The sequence below is a fragment of the Thermobia domestica genome, chromosome 4 (assembly GCF_964235325.1).
Source record: "Thermobia domestica chromosome 4, izTheDome1.hap1.1, whole genome shotgun sequence".
In the NCBI taxonomy this organism is placed as follows: Eukaryota; Metazoa; Arthropoda; class Insecta; order Zygentoma; family Lepismatidae; genus Thermobia; species Thermobia domestica.
In genome coordinates this window covers 194235139-194257511 of record NC_137457.1, presented here as the reverse complement: position 1 = coordinate 194257511, position 22373 = coordinate 194235139, and the positions used below count along the sequence as shown (strand labels likewise).

The 22373-nt window shown below is 36.2% G+C and overlaps 1 protein-coding gene across 4 annotated transcripts in view; it reads right to left on the bottom strand.

Moving 5' to 3' along the window:
- Nucleotides 1-22373, bottom strand: part of LOC145683423 (uncharacterized) — a 275918-nt gene that overhangs the window by 115084 nt on the left and 138461 nt on the right. For 2 of the 4 annotated variants that reach the window (XM_081754756.1, XM_081754757.1), the window contains exons 3-5: nucleotides 22194-22257; nucleotides 21671-21790; nucleotides 8276-8386 (exon numbers count right to left, since the gene is read on the bottom strand). In XM_081754756.1, coding sequence (XP_081610882.1) covers nucleotides 8276-8386; nucleotides 21671-21790; nucleotides 22194-22257 — 295 coding nt within the window. The remainder of the gene's footprint in view (nucleotides 1-8275; nucleotides 8387-21670; nucleotides 21791-22193; nucleotides 22258-22373) is intronic. The other 2 variants (XM_081754758.1, XM_081754759.1) reach the window with 2 other exon arrangements.

Sequence of the window (22373 nt, the reverse complement as noted above, 5' to 3'; positions counted from 1 at the left end):
ACACACATCTTCTTATCTTCAGTTTTAATTGCTGACTTCAATTGCAATTAACAATTACAATTAACAATTACAAGTTTCAATTGTCAATTGCAATTAACAATTGAATCTTTCAATTGCACCCTTTGCAATTGACAATTAACAATTAAACGTTTCAATTGCCTGGTGACCAATTAACAATTAACAATTGACGAAAATTTAATTGCAAATTTTATGATTGAATTCAATTGCAATTGAAATTAATTGTCAATTACAAATTGAAATCAATTGCAATTGAAATCAATTACAATTGATTTTCAGAGCAATTACTTTCAATTGATTGATCAATTGCAATTGATTTCAATTGATTTTGCCCAACACTGGTAACCAACATGCATAACTAAGGAACTAAGTCACCTGGGAAAGTGATTTTGGTGTCGAATCATTATTTTTCGAGATCGAGGAAGTGAAATATTACCATAAAATTGCTATATATTGAAGAATTTTATATATTACAGACAAAAGGTACACTATGTATATACAGGGTGGACCATTTTAATTCATCCGCGGGAATATCTCGGAAACCACAAACCGAATCAAAAGAAGTTCTCAATTATATTTGTTCACCACAGAGAGAGACACATTTTGGCGTACTCTTCAATACCAACATATTAGCAGTGTTGCCAATCCATCACAAAGTTGTATTTTTTAAAAAAGTCACTATGTCAGATTATTACAAAATTCAAATCTACATTTAAAAAGAAAACAAACAATACCACACTTATTGTTCAGTGTTGTAAACTAACGACGCTACAATATCACAAACATTAAAAACAACCAAAAATTGAAGGCTTCTGAAATAATAATTACGCAAATGAGACGTACGGGACAAGATATATCGAATGCACCTTAGTGTCTAATACTATAATCATGATTTGATTATTTCGAATAGATTTGAACAAAATTATAAGAAATTAAAAAATTAGTCTTTTTGAAAAGGCTTTATTTCATAAACAAAGTTAATATACAAAATGGCTTTACGTTTACAAATATATGTAAAAGCAGTAAATCAAATATTGTGCTATTAGTATCATTATGAATTAATATTTGTTAATGGTCCAAAATATCATTAATATAAACAAATTGAACCATTAGAAAAAGTGCTGATGTGGCTAAACAACTGAGTATTGTTACAATATTTCCCACATACAAACAACATTTTAGCAGCCACAATATTTAGTCTCTAATATTATTTTGTCATGTTTAATCTATGCTATTTTTTGTGTCAAAATATAAAATATCAATATCAACACATAAAACGAAGTGGTTTCATAAAGAGCACTGCGTTACCCTTTTACAATTTAAGTCTTTCCCTCACATATCTTATACCTCACATTTGAGCAACCTTATTATTTAAATTACTAAAAGTAGTTTATTTTTGCAAATAAAGATAAAAGATTACCTAATATGAGTCCAAATTTATAAGTCTGAAACAAAATGTATGTAACTTACAGCTGAGAATTTTCACAGCGCTTGTAAGAAAGACAGTACATTGTACACAACAGTTGAAATTTCTTACATATATATTGATTACAATTGTTTGTTTTGCAAGAACACACTCACAATACAGCATCTGGTAAAGATCGGAAACACATTTTCGGTCTCAGGAAACCCATTCAAATTTCACAGGTCTTTCAGTAATATGTTCTTTTTCTAATCACAACAGAGATTCTCCGATGACCAAATACGCACTTTTAATGGGACCTCGAATAGTAGATGAAGTGAGTTGCAGCTCTGATGAGTTTAGGGCTCAATCGATAAAGTTCATAACATAAACCATAAAAATGTTTCTATTTTAGTCGATTTCGCCCACACTTTCGTAAAATATGTTTCTGCATTCCTCATGTCTTCAACTGAGAGACTGCTTGTTTCAGCAAAATGAAGAAGATAATTTGTTGGTTGTGCATTCAGTGCTGCATTGTTTGTACCCACTTTATTTAAAATGCCATTCCCAGTGAGAATGTGGGCCTTGAGGACGACGCTACTCATTTTGTCTCTAAGTGTATCATATAAGTGGTGAATAGGAATGAAACGATTCTTTTCTCCCATCCCAAACGTTACCTACAATTGTTTCAGCCCTTTACTACTCATGGTTGCAAAATATCTTAGTAACAAAATAGCCACATCAGTATCATTGGACAACTCGCTGCGCGCCGCGTTCAAGTGCCTAGTATGTGTGAGGTACAATTCTTTGGTCGGCTTCTTCAATCTTTGATGTGAGCATTTCAATATTAGTTACGTTTCCTTTTATGCGTACGGTAGCGGGAAGGGCACTGTCATTTATTACCATTCCGCTTGTAACAAGAATTAAGTCTGTTGAAGGTTTTTCAAGTATCATTTTTTTTTTTTTTTTTTTTTTTTTTGCTAATGCTTGCAGCATTATTTTATTTTGAACGGCATTCCAGAATTTTAGTTTGGATTGGTATATGAGTGTGAGACTGAAGGCAAGCGAGATGAATAGATCCGGTAGTGTCTGATTGACGTACTCTCTTACTTTCTTTGAGTGAATTGTCACAATAACTGTCAAAAATAAAGTGTATTTCTTTGGCTGAGCATACTTTAGTGGTTCGTTCAATAACAGCGTTTATTGCTTCCCCAAAGTTATTAAATCTGACATTTTCAACATTCTTATCTGCGACATGAAATCAAAAACTACAGTAGTCCGTGTTTGAAATTTTGGATGAAATTAGGTACTCTTGTCGATTTTTTCTCCAAATGCGATACTTGCTCATAGTATGTTGGTCTCGAAGGTGCATCACCTTCAAACAACTAACTTGAATTTACGAGATCATGAGAGAGTATTTCTTGCATTGTCAAATCTCTTTCATTTGCAATGTGATTTTCTTCTGAGTCTGTGCAAAATCCCTTGATTTGATTATGGCAGGTGTCACAGTTACGTTGTTTGTGATAAGAATTTCGAAGGTGGGGACATATACTTTTTCAATTCTGTCCGTCAGTTTCCTTTCTTTGGTAAAGAAGTGCTCTTTCCTAAATTTCTCATTGTTACTCCTTGTATCTCTTAATACACCTAAACTTTTCGCCCTCACATCCTCAGAAACAATTTGCTTTGTCACAATGTTGTGTAAAATAAAAGAACCATCAAATTTGAATGGATTACCTTCTGCTATTATGAACTGAACCAAACGATTGGCTTTGCTTCCCAGTTAATTCATGATGAACTGTTTGTGTGACTCACTACCTGTGCATTTATAAGATTGTTCCAAACATTGGCAATGGCGAGAACTTCGTGATAGGTCAGTTGCCATTCAGTGACGTACTGAGTTTTACGCGTTTGTCCAATTATTCCTCTCGTACTTTTTAGAGCTCGTTGAATTGTTTCATATCTGGGCCCACTGCGTGTAATGGTGCCGACTTTCCAGAAACTACATACTGACCATTCAAGAACTTTTCATGCAAGTAAGGAAATCTATTCCAAGGCGCTTCATTAATTCCAAGTATCATGATTCATAACGTAAATAATTCAGGTAATTGAATTGCTGAAATATAGGGATTAATGACTCAACGGTCTCAACATGTAAATTCCAGTCTCTTCGCGATCAGACGTTACAAAGATTTTGATGAGTCCTTCAATGTTGAGAAAATTGTTGAGGTAACTGCAAAGTTCTGATTTCTCGTTACATTTATTCACGAATCTTAAATAACAGTCTCTTAGTTGTTGACTTGAAACTAACAGTAGAGTATGGAGGAATTTACATTTTTCTTCTCTATTTTGCAAGGCCAGTTGAAACTGATTTACTTCTTTAAGCAAATTGTTGTATGCTTCCTTTTCGTTACTACTCCAGAGAGCATCCCAAATCATTTTCTCGAGTACTTCAGAGACAATTAACATTCCTTGAAACGCCGAACATATTTTCCGTTTAGTACACTCTTAACTGAATTCACTCTGAAGATCTCTGTTTCAACCAGAGCATCATCGAAACCGCTACCAAGGAGGTACTTCCCACCACACCGTAGAGCCACTTTTGTGGAATGAAACATTCTAAGCATTGGCAATATGTCATAAAATTCCATTGGGTTACTTAGAACTATGTACACAACTGTACAGAATACTCCTTCGTCGCAAAAGATCGGAAAGTTGGGTTGTCTCAATAGTTGTCTCACAGATTCAAAGATTTTAATGGCAGTACACACAGTAGCGTAATCGGTAACTGGGGAAGGAATAACTGGCAGAAACCCAACTTGTTTAATTAGTACAACTTTTGATGAAATTAAAGAGTGTATATTTCTCCACGTTGGTGATACGAGCTGAGCGTCGCCTGAAGACGCACCACATCGAGTAAGAGAAATAACAAACTCAGTTTTTAGAGCACATGTGGATGCCTCATCAGATGAATGAATGCCAACATCCTCAGCTACTGTAAAATTGTTCGGAAGAGCAAGATTGGTTATACTCTTCCCTCGATTTAGTTTTTCTTTTTTTCGACACGGTAGCTCACACAAAAATTTACAAATTCTGTTCATCAGTACAGTTTGTGAAATATTTTTTTTCTGTGGATCTCTTCTGATGTTTTATGTTGAAAAAGAACCACGGCAGTACGATGACTCTCAAATGTACCTGGGAGCGGTGAATATCCTCAAAGTCGAACTTGTCAAGAGCTCCTATTGTAAAGTCTCTTAAGTTGAAATGACTTGGTATCGGTGTGTCAGCTTTGGACCTCCTTCAAATAAATTCCTGCGTACGCCCCTGGCTATATTACATGCAAGACTTCAATATATCGCAAATGTAAGGTAATATTTGAATTCTCTGACCCCGAAAACCTATGATTCGACACCAAGATCACTTTCCTAGATGACTTAGTTCCTTAGTTATGTATGGTGATTGCTTATTTGGCGGCCATATTGGAAAATAGCGTCTGTGGAGGTAAGCGACCATAATTGAGATGTCTACCCAAGAAAAAATAGAAAGCGATAGGGCGAAGAACACGATGCAACAATAAAACTCCGTGCACCCACAAATTTTTACGGGCATGTACTGTGGATCCCGGACTATTATGTTGAAACTGCCCGCTTTCTTGACATCTTTCACTATTTTCTTCTGCAATAACTGTCCAATAATACGGATTAGTTTATTTATAAACGTTTTTGATAGAAAAGCCACTAGCGATCCTCTTCCCTGCCCTTTCGGATTTCTATGACTTTGCTCCAGTTCCTTGCGCTGTTTACTGACCTATATAGCTTCCTTAACATGCTCTTTCAGTACAGCATCATATTCAGCCACTAATAAAATCAATCCCAGGAAGTTCCCGTTATTGATATTTCTGTCATCCAGTTTATAGGCAGATGCAGTGTTCCCTGTCCCCTATAAGCTAAGTGTTGTCTTCCAATGAACAAAATAATATCAAATAACCATTTAATCAAAGCTCACTTCTCTACTCGTTTTTGACGAAATTTTCTTGCATTAGTATCACAGAGAAATTATCTTTCTTTGCTCCAGCGGTTATGACTACTTCTTCAGCCTGAACGTGGAACAAGGAATTTTCATAGCGTTTTACATCTTTATACACGTTTTCCACATTCACTCTATATCCTGTGACAAACTGACTACTTGGAGTGACAGTTTAAGCTAGCGAAAAAAAATCCATGTCAACACTGTAACATAAGCTCCAGCTGATAATTCCAAAAACGAAGCATGTTTTCTGTTCTAACTTAACTTGATATTTGGACTAGGCAAAAGTAAATACATATGGGCTGTTTCTCCACTTTTGAGTTATCAAATATAGACCTACAAGTTGTGTTAACATCCATAATGGATCAATTAGCCTGTGGTTAAATATGGGCCCAGCTACAAACCAGGCCCCTCTATTCAACGATGAAAGGGCCCCAACTGCCCAACGTAATGAAAGTGTCCAATATAATAAAGAAGGGTCCAGGGCCCCAACTGCCCAACATAATGGAAAAGGGCCCAGGGCCCAACTGCTCAATGTATTGAAAGAAGGGCCCAACTGCCCAGTATAATGAAATACTGACCAACATAACGAAAAAGGGCCTAGAGCCTCAACTGCCCAAGGTAATGAAAAAGGGCCCAGGGCCACACAGCTCAATGTAATGAAAGAAGGGCCCCAACTGCCCAATATATTGAAGGGCACAAGGCCCCAGGCACAAAGTAAATAACAGTTTCTGATAATAAAATACCATAGTGAACGATGGGCCTAACCACAAATCCAGTAACAAAACGGCCCTACTGAAAAAGTTCGCTTAATGATGGAAGGACGGAAGAGCGGTGTGTGTTGGTAGCATAACCAATAATCTACCGAATTATTTAGCTTTCTTCTGTTTTAGCTTTTCTATCTTTTTCTTTCTTTCTTTATTGTTTTCATTAATTTTGTTCTGAGAGGGCCCAAGCCGCGATAGCTGCCTAGCGGCCCTGCCAGTCCGCCCCTGAAAGGCGGTATCAACATTCCCTTTGAGAAGGCTTTCTTGACCTTTTTCATGAAAGTTCGCTCTTGACTTTCTTTTTTCAAAGGGGGCCGCAGTGTCTCAGTGGTAGAGCGTTCACCTCTGGTGCTTGGGGTCCCTGATTCGATCCCAGTCCCCGCCAAGTGAACTTTGTGGTGGACAAACTTCGTGTGCGTGGGTTTTCTCGGGGTTCTCCCGTTTCCTCCCACTTTCTTCATTCCACCATTTCACTCATTACTCATCATCACCGTCTCCTTTAGTCTAACCGGCATAACCGTGGGACGTAAAACTCAAAGATTTCAAAGATTTGTTCAACAATAACTAAATGGATTGCTTGTTTCATTAGAATCTTGCATTACTCTTCAACACTAAGCTACGAGATATTCATTCATCTACAATTTAATGTGTGTTACAACAAGATATTGGGTAGGAATAATTAAATGTAACCAAGAAAGTTCTGTCGCTCTTTCACCCACCACATTCGAACATCGATATGTCAACTAAGACATACTTGGAAGATCAAAAATAGTCCCCATCAGCATCGGCGACCTTCTGCCAACGTTCTGGACGGTCATGGTTTCACCGCCGTAGAACTTGGTGGACCGTGAAGCGAAGAAGGTATCAGTGCACTTTGCATCTCTCTTAGGGATTTGAACTGGCGTCCTCTAAGGCGATTGTAGAAGGAACGAAACAGGTGATAATCGGACGGCGCAATGTCCGGGGACTATGGTGGATGCTATAGTGTTTCCCATTCAAGGCATAGAATGGTGTCCCGGCTACGTGGGGCTTAGCGATGTCCTATAACAGGAGGACCCCTTTGAGATTCAGAAGTGCTGGCTCCACAGTTTTGAGTTCTTCTCAAACACGGCTCAACTGCTGACAGTACACAGTTGCATTGATGCTCTGACCAGCTGATAGAAGTTCCTGATGCACAATGCCGCGACAAGTTTACCAAACACAGAAGAGCCTTCTTCTGATGCAGTGCTGATTTCGGATGTGTTGGAACCGGTTCATGGGATACTAACCAATGATGACGGCACCATGGAGCTTTGTACGGGACCCAATTCTCATCACATGTCAAGTCTTAGTCCAAAAATGACTCCTTCCTCAGACGAGACAGCGAAGAAACACAGGCGTCTGCTGGCGTTGCCTTCTGGCCCCGAGTCAAATCATGTCCGACCCACCGACTTGTAGTGCTTCCCAAGTTGATGGAGGGACTATCGAATGGTTTCTCCGCTCACACTGAGTTGTAGTCCTAGTTCTTCACATGTCTGGTCACTGTTCGCCTCAATTGCTGCCTGAAGATTTTCATTTTGTACATGTGTTGGTCTTCCGGCAAGTAGTGCGTCTTCGAGTGTTTCGTCACCGTTCTTAAACGCTAAGACACTCTCATCAAAGGCTTGGCATATCTTCCGCTTCGCTGAAGCGGCGTTTAACCTCAGTTTGGACTCGTACAGCAAACAAGCCCTTATGCTGCTCTGTGGAGGCCCTATGTTCGCTCTATCCTAACCGCAAGTTGACGGTGTAACTGAACTGCCACAACCAAGTAGTATGTTGGTTATACCCACACTAACAACTGACCTTCGTCTTACTTCCATTCGCATTCAACTCACGCTGTGAGGGTCAATTGAACACAGATCTCCACGAAAAGGGACATAACTTTGTTGGTTAACTTTATACCATACTGTTATGTACGTGTAGTTAAAATTTGAGAGCTTATGAGTAGCTTCTTGAATGCTGAAGACGAAAGTGCTTTAATAATATGATTTTAAAATAATCAGAATGTATTTATTTGAGAAGTGCTTCACCAAATAATATTTACCTGTTGATTGAAATGCTTTGTACTTGTCTTCCTCTTTCAAATAACTGACAGCATCCAGTGGCCAAAAGTTTGGAAAAGACACAGCAGCTAAATAATCTCTCCCGTTATTACCTGGAAGTAAACTTAGAGTTAAGTTTGTTGAATATATTGTAAAACTTTGCCCCATATAAATATAGGTAGAGTGTTAATAAAAAGAGTGTCCGGAATCAACTCCCACTACCGGCGTTTATTATAAAAGTTTTACTATAAAAGCATTTTTACAAAATACTGTACAAATAATCTCTCTAGTATACAAGGTTAGTTAAAGATACTCTTTGACCGTAATGTCGCAGACAGGATCTCTTCAGAGCCCCATAGCAGGCTAAACAGAAGGGAGTTAAGGACCCAATGCTTCGTAGCAAGCAGAGGAGAGTTAAGTGGACCAACAGAGCCCCGTAGCAGACTAAGCGGCTGTGGTTAGGGTTCCCAGACAGAGCCCCGTAGCAGGCTGAGCCAGGATATAGGATAGGCGTAGTCCCGTAGCAGACTAGAGGCCTGGGGTTAGGTTCCGTGGCAAACAGTAGGAGGGTCACCAGAAAACTGGTACAGAATATCCGTCGTCCAGCTTTTTATAGGGTTCATTGGGTGGCGGTGGCAATGCTGCTCCGTGGTCGTCTTCTGCTCCGTGGGAGGGGCCAGAAGCAAGTTATCTGCAGGTGATTGTAGATCCACCTGGTGTGAAATCTTTTTGCCAAACCACGTGGGGGTGTTTGTAAACACTGGCGTGTGGAATTGTTTATTCAATACATCATGTGGGACATTACAATATGCACGATCTCTGCTTTAATTTCCTGTTAATTGAATGGGGAAATACTCCTATCTTTTTTATGCGATGAAGAGGGATTTTAACAGCTTGGTTTCCTGAATTGTTTCTCAAACCTTGGTCAAATAACATTTTGCTTTCTCAAAATAAATTTGCAATAAAATTAAGTATTACTTATATCAAATCTGACTTAATAATATATACACAACATTTAATTTTCAAGACGCAATAGATTCTTAAAGATATTTGAAGAAAAAAGCTAGATGAAACTATTACATACGAGATATGTTCAAAAAGTATCGAACCTTATTTCCTACGTAAAACAATGGAGCGCGGGAGACTTTCTTCAGTGTAGATATAGAAGGGACACTCTTGCGCAGTCGGACAAAGAGTGAAAACATGTAGTGAGCGAACGTCGGAATTCAGTTTTTTTGTAAAATGACAAAAAAAAAAAAAAAAACTTGAAGATCGATATTGCATCAAATTTTGTCTAGAGCTTGGCGATACTCAAGTGGAAATCATTCAATCGGATAGGCACATTCAAATTTGAACAAGAATTTGGACATGAGGAGAGTGTCCGCGAAATTTGATTCAGGCTTCACCTCCAAACACAACATGCCTGTGTGTCGTCAGGCTCCTACTCACCCGACATGGCTTTCGTGACTTTTGGTTATTTCCCAAGCTGAAAATGCCACTAAAAGGGGTCTGATTTGAGTTAAGAGAAGACATTTGCGGAATACAACAGAACGGTTGCTCACCATTCCAAAAAACTACGTTCCAGAAGAGTTCCAAAAGTGTGAGTGCTGGAAGAGGTGTGTGCATTACCATGGAGACTACTTTGAAGTAGATTAGTGTTTCCAATTTCCAAATCAATAAATGTATTTTTACCAACCAAAGTTTCGATACTTTTGGAACACACCTTGTATATAATAGTTTCTTCTAGCTATTTTGAACACGCCATTTCTTTTTAAACGTCCATGTTACTTCTAAACTAACAGATAAAAACGCTAATAGTTCACATCATGCGATACTGAAAAAAGGACATTGTTTCTATCTCTCTCTCTCTCTTTTTTTTCTGCAATACCAGCAAATTAAGTGTTCCTAACCCAACATAAAGTAATATTTTTCAGCACTACGTCAGATTATTACAAATTTCAAACCTACATTTTAAATGAAAACTTACATATAACAAATTCACTTAGGATGCTACAGTAACAGAAACATTTTAAGAGCTGCCACTACAGTGCCACTCTAACGCTATGCACGTCTAGAGTAGCGTAATGTTAAATACTATGATCATTATTCGACAATTTCGAATAAATAGGAACAAAGATAAACGTATGGAATTCAAAAGTTGACTTTTTCAAAAGGGTTTGCTTCGAAAAATGCTTAGAAACTATTTTATTCAACCACGTACATGCTTTTCAGTAGACTAAGAATCATAACGCCGTTTACAACAATTTTATATCTGAAACAGTTCTGTAATTAAGAGTAATATTGGTAAAGTTTGTTGTACTGCTTAAAATTGTGTATTTTGGGGGCGATTTAAAAAATACATGCTTTCCTTTGGTTTTATAACATTACAACAATCTGCAGCTTTTGATAGTCCTAATTACAACAAATTCTCACAATCACATATGTTTTAAGCAGTCTAGCAAACTTTACGAGTAGTTTTCCATATTTCTGAAACAGTTTGATATATCAAATTTCTGGTAATGTCTCTATGATCTTTGCACCTATTGGAAAACTTTTAGGTGATTGAAAAACATTTATCTAAAATATTTTTCGAAATTAAGCCTTTTGAAACCAGTGAATTTTCAATTGATTGAAACTTTTATTCCATTATTCTATACACTCCATATCATGACAACAGTTTTCAACACTACGGTACTTTGGTTGTGCATTGCACCGTAAGTCTCACTTACGTTTCTATTGTTGTCAAAGCCATCAAAGTTAGGTTGTTTTTCGACTAAGGCATTTTAGACTTTGCCACGGGAGGAGGAGCAAGGTTCTCCAGCGACCTAAGAATTTCACGTTTTTTGTTAGTGTATTAGTATACAATTCACTAAAAAGCTTGTGTTTCTAGAACTCAAGAGTGAAATTGTCCCTCTGCCCCTTCAAATGACACCATTGTTTCTAATATTGTAACATCTGTAATTCGTAACACTAAATAGTGTCTGTGGTATTGCAATTTTTTGTTGAACGCGACGATTTCAAATACGTAATAACACGACGCGCTGCCATTAAAAAAAAAAAATAGCCTTATTTTGGGTTAGTAACACTGTTAATCCTGTGTTATTGTAAAGTATGACAAATAATATACGTCTGTTAATGTTTGTATGGAACAAAATGTCACCGTTTTTCACCTAATAGTTTTAAAGTTATAAAGACGTTTTAAGATAAATTGTCCATCCTGTATATCCTGTACATATCTATATATATATACAGGAAAATGTATTATATAAATTTTCTGTATACGTCTCTTCTTGAGCTACACACTCAGGGTAGTACAGTTCGCGGCATAGAAATTATTACTAAAATTAATAACAAACTCTTGCCCCGTTTTCTTATACATCCAGAAATACAACTCTCAATCGATTAGTTGCTTCTAGTACGATCCAACTCCAACTCCTCCCCTCCTCTACTTCTCCTTGTCTAAAGCAATGTGCGTGACGTAGTACACACTTTCCATTCAGACGGAAAAAAAAAAACAGCAATCAAGTTTACAATGTTATAGCTTTTAAACAGTCTTTTTCATTCGTTTATTCTGATATATTTTTAAGAAACTAAATTTAAAAAATGAAATCTTTGAGTTTTACGTCCCACGGTTATGCCAGTTAGGCTAAAGAAGACGGTGATTATGAGAAATGAGTGAAATGCTGGAATGAAGAAAGTGGGAGGAAACGGGAGAACCCCGAGAAAACCCACGCACACGGTGTTTGTCCACCACAAAGTTCACTTCGCGGGGACTGGGATCGAACCCGGGACCCCAAGCACCAGAGGTGAACGCTCTACCACTGAGCCACCGCGGCCGACTAAATTTAAGAAAAGTCACACAATCTTCTCATAGCTTCATTAACACCTTTAGTTTCATTCTTTCCCTTCTTTAATGACTGCAAGCTAGTAAGATGCTCCCTAAGAAATCTATCGAAATTGCCAATAACGGCAGTAAGTTTTGTGCTTACTGTAATGCACGCACAGAGCTCGAGAATATCTACTGACAGACGTCATTTGGGCAGGACAGGAGGGAGTAATTTCCACTCCCTTGAGCTTCATAAATACATATTGTTTGATCAAATGTATAGCAATACACTAATAAAAAAGTGAAAAGTTTTTGTCGGCGGAGGCTATCCCTTCCCCCGAATAAAATCTAAAATGACACTGCTTTTAGCAACAAACCTATAGAGTTACGATAGCACATTGCTAGAGAGCTTATATTTGGTTTCAAGAGCCGAAGGTTTGATCTCAATCCATATGAGTTCCTGGGCGCCATTGAGAGAGACAGAGAGAGAGAGAGAGAGATTGAAATATGGAGACAGAGAGGAATGAGTTATATACACAGATTTGGAACTGGGAAAATATGATCGGACAGAATTCGTATTATGACAAAAATTGTGATTTTGTGAAACAGAAGAAGGGAAGGTTGCGAACTGCGAGGATCACATTAGGCAGTTGTCGAATTAAGGTAGAGAACACTTTTTAGAGCATCAGATGATTAAGAATGGAGAGAAAGATCTTGAGATCTGAGGTATTAAGAATTAAAAAAATCTGCAGCTTCCGAGACGGGTTTCGAACCCCGAACTTTGTAGTTATTTAACCATGACTTTATCCACTCTGTGCTCCTTCACGTACGTTTCCTTTAGATACGGTGATAGCTAACTTAATGGGATATTCCAAAAGTTGACTTGGTGGATGCGCCTTTCTGTTAGGATATAAACCTCTTGTAACTTAGTTACAATGTGCATAATGAACGTCTCCTTGTTCAGAACACTTTTCAGGGCAGTAAAATTTGTTACTATTATGTTAATTAGGTGACATTTGATAGAACCATCTGATAAAGTACTGCCAAACCCTGTGCGTCATTGTCTGTTAGGTGAATGGTTAATGTAGGTTACTCCTACGTGTATGATCCGAGCTTCGAATCAAGACCATTCTTATTGATTATCTTCTTTGAGCTACGCTCATACTGTGCTTTCCACAAGTTCAATTTTGAAGTAATGTAGTCACAGCTAGTTTAATTCGAAATTATTTTCAAAAATGATATTTGTTATTACATACGTTTCTTTAACTTGCGATGTTTCAATTTGATATGAAATCTTACAACCTTAATGTAACTCATTTCCCTACGGCATATCATCATGAATGTTTCCACAACGACGACAGTCAGGCGTTAATTCAGTTTTTACTGTAATGTATGTATATGTATTTAGAAAGTTTGACTCAGAAAAAACGTACAGTGCAACATTGACTATTGGAGGAATTTCAAACGAATTTACTATACATATAAATTACCATCTCAACAATCTACTGTGGGGGCTAAGACACTGAAACCATTCCAGGGAGGAAAAGGGGTTACAAATAAAAAAGTAATATAATACGAAAAATATTGGTGTCAAATTCATAGTTTTCTGGTTCGAGGAGATGAATAGTGGCAACCAGATGGCACTCCTCACTTGTTTGTAGCCTTGCATAAATGGAAAATTGTTTTAAAAGTATATTTTACATTCAAGTATGATTGTTTTAAAAAAAAAGCTTGTCCTTCAACATTATGTTTTATAATTATTTTCTACTGTATTTCTTATTTATAATAACATATTTACTATATATATTGTATTCTATGTTATACCTCCGATAATTCCGAGTGTGATACCGGTATCAGTATTTGTGCATTATCACTTTTCACCCGCAGCGTATTAAAACGCACTAAAAAGGAACTGTTCTGAAGTCTTTACTGGTTCCCCCTATGACCTTTGACATATCTATATCTGAAATATCACCTTTTATGTCAGTAATAACGAAAACTATCCATTCGACACAAATATAGGATATTTTCGATTCTCTTTGCCTGTCACTCTCCCATTGTCAACTCCATGCCAACCAAGGCTTAATTTGGACTTACGCAGCATCCACAGGGTCACTATTCATCTTTGCACATGAATTCGACAGTAATATCGTTCGTATTTGACGTCTTTTACATGTGATCTTCACCTCTTGGTAGGGGTGGTTTTAGTATCTCTCCCCCATAACTATGAAGAAATTTCAACCAACGTAAGTATAATTATAAATTCCTATTTGAAAAATAACAGTACAGGTGATCTTTTTCGGAGAGAAATTCGTTAACTGCATTTTCGATATCAATGTATTGCCTTTTTTTGCTTTCCATGCTAAAAATTGCCAAAGGGTAGAACGGTTCTTAAATTATTGAGCCACTAAAATACCAAGTCCGTTGAATAAAAATCCATTTATTTATATCTTGTTGTCCTGACAAGGACATTCCAAAATCCTATTATTTAAAACATATAAAACATAAGAATATTTTTTATATCGGTATTATAATTAATATTTCTTTTTCTTTTTCTTCTTCGAATTACATAATCACCCTAGTACATATTTTAAAATATCTTACGCCCTAATAAAATAAGGATTTACAAGTAGTAAAAATATACAAATATACAACGTACTGTTGTAAGGGCTCAACTTCATCTAAACAATTATGCTATGAATATAGGTTTTAGTGGTTTAATTCACTGAATGCTTACTTAGATGTTGCTTTCGTCACAGAAAAATTGAGATACAGTTATAAAAGAAAAAATAATGAAATATTTAAGTTTTACGTCCCACGATTATACCAATTACACTAATGGAGACATTGATGCTGAGAAAGGAATGAAATCGTGGAATGAAGAAGTGGGAGAAAACGGGACAAACCCGAAAAAACTCATGCACACGGTGTTTGTCCATAATAAAGTTCATTCGGCTCGAGCAGGGATCGAACCAAGGACCCCATGCACCATAGGTAAAATTATAAAAGAATAGGCGTCTAAACAAATACGGAACACTACTGTAAATGAGAGATATAAGATTAGATGTTTAGTTATTTCATTCTAAGTTAAATTTTCAATCAATCTTGTTCTTCATTACTGTTCGAAAACTTAAAGTTGTTGCTGCAAGGACGTGATAAATCTTTTCAGTAGACTCCACAGTCTATAGCTCCTTCACAACTTATGTTTCATCTAAGGCTACAGTAGTTGCATTTTAGACATTGAGGAAACCGTGTGAAATTATATAAAACCTCCAAAGTGGAATAAGGAAACTTCAGTGGGCCCCTTTTTGCTGCAGGCCTCCCTCACCACACTCCCATTAGTTATGCCGGGTGCATGATACATTTTCGTCCTTTTAGGTATATTTTCTAAGGCAGTACGTGCTTTTGCTGCTTTGTGAATTGAGTGGTATTTGCTAGAACTGTTTTTTTAAAGGAGACGAAAGATCCTATACTGAAAACACAAATCATGTGTTTCAAAGCTCTAATGGAAGATGAAACGAATCGTCGTATACATGTTACGATTTTGAAGAGAAAAAGAGTACAACATTGATTGCACAGACGTATAATGGTATCATTTGCATGCAAATGTATAACTATAAAAGGTGTTGGCTTGATAGATGAAGGGTTAGTGAACGAGTTTTCTGCTGGTGGTCCTACGTTCAAATCTCGTCCATTCTTGTAGCGTTTTTCTTTTAGCTACACTGAGTTTTTGCATTCCATATCTTCAAGCTTGAACCAAATCTAATACCAGTTAGTGAATTAAACGTAATTCTGACATTCTTTGCAAATAGGAAAAGTTATTACATGTTTTCATTAGCTTACAGTACTCAACTTTGATATCAACTCTTATATCCTTCATTTAACCCTTTACTTGACGTGTTTTGTTACAAATTTCATGAATCGTGACGGAAAAATTGCTTTACCAGTTAATGATGACTGCTTTGAAAACAAGTGCAAAACATGAGAATTAAATTTCTTATATCTGTAGTTTCGTGTGGAGAAGAACTTGTGAACAAAGGTTTAAGAACAGCTCAAGCTATTAATGTAAACTTTGCCGAACATTATTCACTTATATCATCAGTAAAAAAAATACGAAAAGCGTTCTGAAACGAAGAAATATTACACACAACTTTACAAGCAAAGAAACCTATCGTAATACGACTAACGACCAACCATGTACGGTGCAGTAATCGTGGTTAAATGGTCAAGGCGCTCCACTAATAACTTGGAGGTTCGTAGTTCGAATCCGCGTCGGACATTTTTCCTACTTAAGGATTTTTGATGGCGATTGATCGACGATTACATACGTTTTATTGTATTCAGATATTTGAATACGCGGATGTTTCAATACTTGTACTATCAAATCTGCAGGAATAATAATAATTATTATTATTATCTCGTAGAAGATTAAAAGCTGGGAGCTAATTATCACTCCGGTTATAACGTTACAAGCAGAAACGTGACATTTGGCAAGAATATTTCGGTTTTGTTTAATGTTGCCCACGAGAAGAGAACTTTCTCATCTTGTTCCTAAAACAAACAAAATAACATGAGAATTAACATTTTTCATTCGAGACGGGACAAGGGTAACTCAAATTATCATGTCGCTTTTGCAGATGAGAATCGAGACGAGACGAAAAGTATCGTAAACATTTCTCGTCTTGTTACGACTCTCGAAATAGTGTATGTCCTTTCTTTAAGTAAGAATTGCTGTTTAGACTGAATCTTATAGGCTTTTTGTTACTTTGTACTTTACAGCTCGTTGGATTATGGTCTGTGTAGGTATTTTTAAGCAAAGCTTTTATAATTACCTCTGCATATCCTAAAAGTTAGTTTATTATATGCCTTACTGTTGAGTGATATTCAATTATTCTTATTACAGTTATTTTTTTAAAAACATACAGTAGAACACTTTCTACATGAAACGTTAGTGGAAAACTTTTGTTTGAAATGTGGGTAGTTGCAGAAGTGTATCTTGAAGGTACGGAACCCCTTCTCCAAAATCCCTACGTTTAAGTAAGTTTTTCCAAATTTTAGGGCAATTTTAAAACTTTTAGAAATTTATTTTATTGCTATTATTATTATTATTATTATTATTATTATTATTATTATTATTATTATTATTATTATTACTGAAGTGTTGTTAATTTAATGGTTCACTCTTCCACCCAGCTCCCGCCTAGTGAGCATTGTGCTGAATAAACACCGTGTGTGTAATGTTCTCCGGATTCCGCTTCCTCCTAATTTCTTTATTTCCATATTTCTTTCATTCTCATTATCGACTTCTTCTGTAGCTTAGCCAGCATAACCATTACTTAAAAACAAATTTTAGTATGGCTCTTCTGAGTTCAGTATCCCTACTTTCTACATGAAATTGGCCTGGAAACTTTCTGTTTAGCATTTAGCTAGTTGTAGGGAAGTATGCAGAGGGTATGTCCTGATGGTCCTGACAATTGTCTCCAATCCAGACTACTTTTGCCTAACGCTAGGGGCGAGTTTACAGATTTTAATATAATCTGTCCTCATGCGGAATTTGTCTTCCATATTATTATTATTATTATATTATTATTATATTATTATTATATTAAAGTCTTGCAGCAACAACTTTAAGTTTTCGAACAGTAATGAAGAACAAGATTGATTGAAAGTTTAACTTAGAATGAAATAACTAAACATCTAATCTTATATAACTCTCATTGATAGTAGTGTTCTGTATTTGTTTAGACTCCTATTCTTTTATAATTTTACCATGGGGTCCTTAGATCGTTCCCGCTCGCGCCGAATGAACTTTATTATGGACGAACACCGTGTGCATGAGTTTTCTCGGGTTTCTCCCGTTTTCTCCCACTTCTTCATTCCACGATTTCATTCATTTCTCAGCATCAATGTCTCCATTAGCGTAATCGGTATAATCGGGGGACGTAAAACAAATATTTCATTAAATTTTTCTTTTATAACTGTATCTCACTTTTCCTGTGTCGAGAGCAACAACTAAGTGAGCATTCAGTGAATTAAACCACTAAAACCTATATCCATAGCACAATTGTTTAAATGAAGTTGAGCCCTTTGGTAATTTTTAGCATGGAAAGCAAAAAAAGGCAATACATTGATATCGAAAATTTAGTTAACGAATTTCCCTCTGAAAAAGATAATCTGTAGAGTTATTTTTAAAATGGTAATTTATAATTATACTTACGTTGGTTGAAATTTCTCCATAGTTATGGGGGCGAGATACTGAAACCACCCCTACCAAGAGGTGAAGATGACATGTAGAAGACGTCAAATACGAACGATATTACTGTCGAATTCATGTGCAATGATGAATAATGACCCTGTGGATCCCTCATAAGTTCAAATTAAGCCTTGGTTGGCATGGAGTTGACAATGGGAGAGTGACAGGCAAAGAGAATCGAAAATATCCTATATTTGTGTCGAATGGATAGTTTTCGTTATTAGTGACATAAAAGGTGATATTTCAGATATAGATATGTCCAAGGTCATAGGGGGAACCAGTGAAGACTTTAGAACAGTTCCTTTTTAGTGCGTTTCAATACACTGCGGGTGAAAAGTGATAATGCACAAATACTGATATCACACTCGGAAATATCGGAGGTATAACTTCTTGGGAAACATTACTAACTGCTCGCTCTCTAAAATTTTCACTGGTTTGCAGGGGCGTAGACAAGGCTTTTTGAGGGCATGTTTTACTAAAATGTCTATCATCATCTCTAAAATTAGATATAGTTTACAGAAAATTAGTGATTTCGTGGGCAGGAGCTCTGAATTGCCAAGGCGTGCATTCTGTGTATGTCCCTGCTGCTCTAAATTGTCATTAGCTTCTCTTCAAATATAAGACGTAAAATGTAAATAAGAAACATATAACATAAAATACAACATATATATATATATATATATATATATATATATATATATATATATATATATATATATATATATATATATATATATATATATATATATATATATAGAAAATATGTTATTATAAATAAGAAATACAGTAGAAAATAATTATAAAATATAATGATGAAGGACAAGCTCCTTTTAACAATCATATTTGAATGTAAAATATACTTCTAAAACAATTTTCCATTTATGCAAGGCTACAAACAAGTGAGGAGTGCCATCTGGTTACCACTATTCATCTCCTCGAACCAGAAAACTATGAATTTGACACCAATATTTTTCGTATTATATTGCTTTTTCATTTGTAACCCCTTTCCCGCCCTGGAATGGTTTCAGTGTCTTAGCCCCCACAGTAGATTGTTGAGATGGTAATTTATACGTACAGTAAATTCGTTTGAAATTCCTCCAATAGTCAATGTTGCACTGTACGTTTTTTTCTGAGTCAAAATTTCTAAATATATATACGTACATACAGTAAGAACTGAATTTTGTATTAACGCCCGACTGTCGTCGTTGTGGAAACATTCATGATGATATGCCGTAGGGAAATGAGTTACATTAAGGTTGTAAGATTTCATATCAAATTGAAACATCGCAAGTTAAAGAAACGTATGTAATAACAAATATCATTTTTGAAAATAATTTCGAATTAAACTAGCTGTGACTACATTACTTCAAAATTGAACTTGTGGAAAGTACAGTATGAGCGTAGCTCAAAGAAGATAATCAATAAGAATGGCCTTGATTCGAAACTCGGACTATACAAGTAGGAGTAACTTACATTAACCATTCACCTAACAGACAATGACGCACAGGGTTCGGTATTACTTTATCGAATGGTTCTATCAAATGTCACCTAATTAACATAATAGTAACAAATTTTACTGGCCTAAAAAGTGTTCTGAACAAGGAGACGTTCATTATGCACATTGTAACTAAGTTGCAAGAGGTTTATATCCTAACAGAAAGGCGCATCCACCAAGTCAACTTTTGGAATATCCCATTAAGTTAGCTTTCAACGTATCTAAAGGAAACGTACGTGATGGAGTACAGAGTTCTCCGTAGCAGAATGGACAAAGTCTTGGTTAAATAACTACAAGGTTCGGGGTTCGAAACCCGTCTCGGAAGCTGCAGATTTTTTAAATTCTTAATTCCTCAGATCTCATGATCTTTCTCTCCATTCTTAATCATCTGATGCTCTAAAAAGTGTTCTCTGCCTTAATTCGACAACTGCCTAATGTGATCCTCGCAGTTCGCAACCTTCCCTTCTTCTGTTTCACAAGATCACAATTTTTGTCATAATATGAATTCTGTCCGATCATTTTTACCCAGTTCTAAATCTGTGTAAATTAATCATTCCTCTCTGTCTCCATATTTCAATCTCTCTCTCTGTCTCTCTCAATGTCGCTAAGGAACTCATATGGATTGAGATCAAACCTTCGACTCTTGAAACCAAATGTAAGCTCTCTAGCAATGTGCTATCGTAACTCTATAGGTTTGTTGCTAAGAGCAGTGTCATTTTAGATTTTATTCGGGGCAAGGGGTAGTCTCCGCCGACAAAAATTTTTCACTTTTTATTAGTGTATTACTATACATTTGATCAAACAATATGTATTTATGAAGCTCAAGGGAGTGGAAATTACACCCTCCTGTTCTGCCCAAATGACGCTCTTGGAACATTTGCTTGCAATTACTGAAAAGAAATGAAATGAATCATTGAATGACATTCATTTCTGTCAGTAGATATTCTCGAGCTCTGTGCGTGCATTACAGACTAGGAAGCACAAAACTTACTGCCGTTATTGGCAATTTCGATAGTTTTCTTAGGGAGCATCTTACTAGCTTGCAGTCTTTAAAGAAGGGAAAGAATGAAACTAAAGATATTAATGAAGCTATGGGAAGATTGTGTGACTTTTTTAAATTTTAGGCTCTTAAAAGGTATTTCAGAATAAACATATGAAAAAGACTATTTTACAGCTATAACATTGTAAACTTGATTTTTTTTCGTCTGAATGAAAAGAGTGTGCTACGTCACACACATTGCTTTAGACAAGGAGAAGTAGAGGAGGGAAGGAGTTGGAGTTGGATCGTACTAGAAGCAACTAATCGATTGAGAGATGTATTTCTGAATGCATAAGAAATCGGGGAAGAGTTTGTTATTAATTTGGACTTAGAATTTTTGTAACAATTTCTATGCCGCAAACTGTACCACTGGAGGGTCTGGAACGCTCTAGAAAACTTGTCCAGAGCTATGTTTTTCAGCACCGCCGTTGTCTTTAATGGAATTGATGTAACATCCTGAAAGTTCTCCCCGTTCAGGAAAGATTTAATCTTAGAAAAGAGCATAAATTGCCCTGGGGCCAAATTAGGCTAATATATGGGGTGTTGATGACTTTATATATATTCCAATAGTAACAACGAATAGAGAAACACAAATGACATCATGCTGAACAGCTTTCTAGTCAATGACTTTGCTAGGACGTTCCAGAGTCTCTATGACCGATAGCATATAATGTACGCAGTTATTATTGCGGTTATTTTCTACTTAGGTCTTATTTTCAAGGAAACACTGTAATTATTGTTGGAGTTTAGAATAGCACTGAAGCAATATAAGCTGTGTACCTACAGTTTAAGGAGGAATCCGAATCATTAATACGTTCAAAGTTCAAGGCTCTCTGACTGGAAATTGAACTCGGGACCTCATGCACCATAGCTGCACTTGTGGTTACTAGACCAGCAGAAACAGCTAAAAAGAAAAGTAAGAAAACGATACTCATATATAAATTAATGGAAAAGAAAAACAAACGAAGAATAGGATCTAGTAGAAATAATCGATGCCCTTAATTCAATTACACAAATATTACACATTACTACTTTTTGTCAATTCAGGGCACCGTTATTTGTTTTATAAAACGTGACAAAACGTAGAGATTATATTTTACAATTCGTGGTAATAGTCATAAGAATTTGTGTTCTCATGTAGGTTTCTTGAAATACTGTATTTGTAATAATTGAATAACATAAATTTTACTTAAGATACATCTGTACTGCTCCATCTATTTTAAAGTCCATTTTTAAACCTATACTTTGCGCTTTGTAAATACTCATCATTGTGTCGCTCATTATAGGAGAAAAAGAATTATACTTACTACGTACTTTTTGCACGAATGGAAGTGCAATGCTGAAATAAATTGCGGACACTAGATTCAAAACCTGCAAAGAAAATGATTGAAATTATTCTTATTTTGTTTAACTAACTTGAAAATTAGTTTTGGATTATTAGAGATTATACTATCTAGATTTACAAGCACGTGGGAAAATTATTCCTA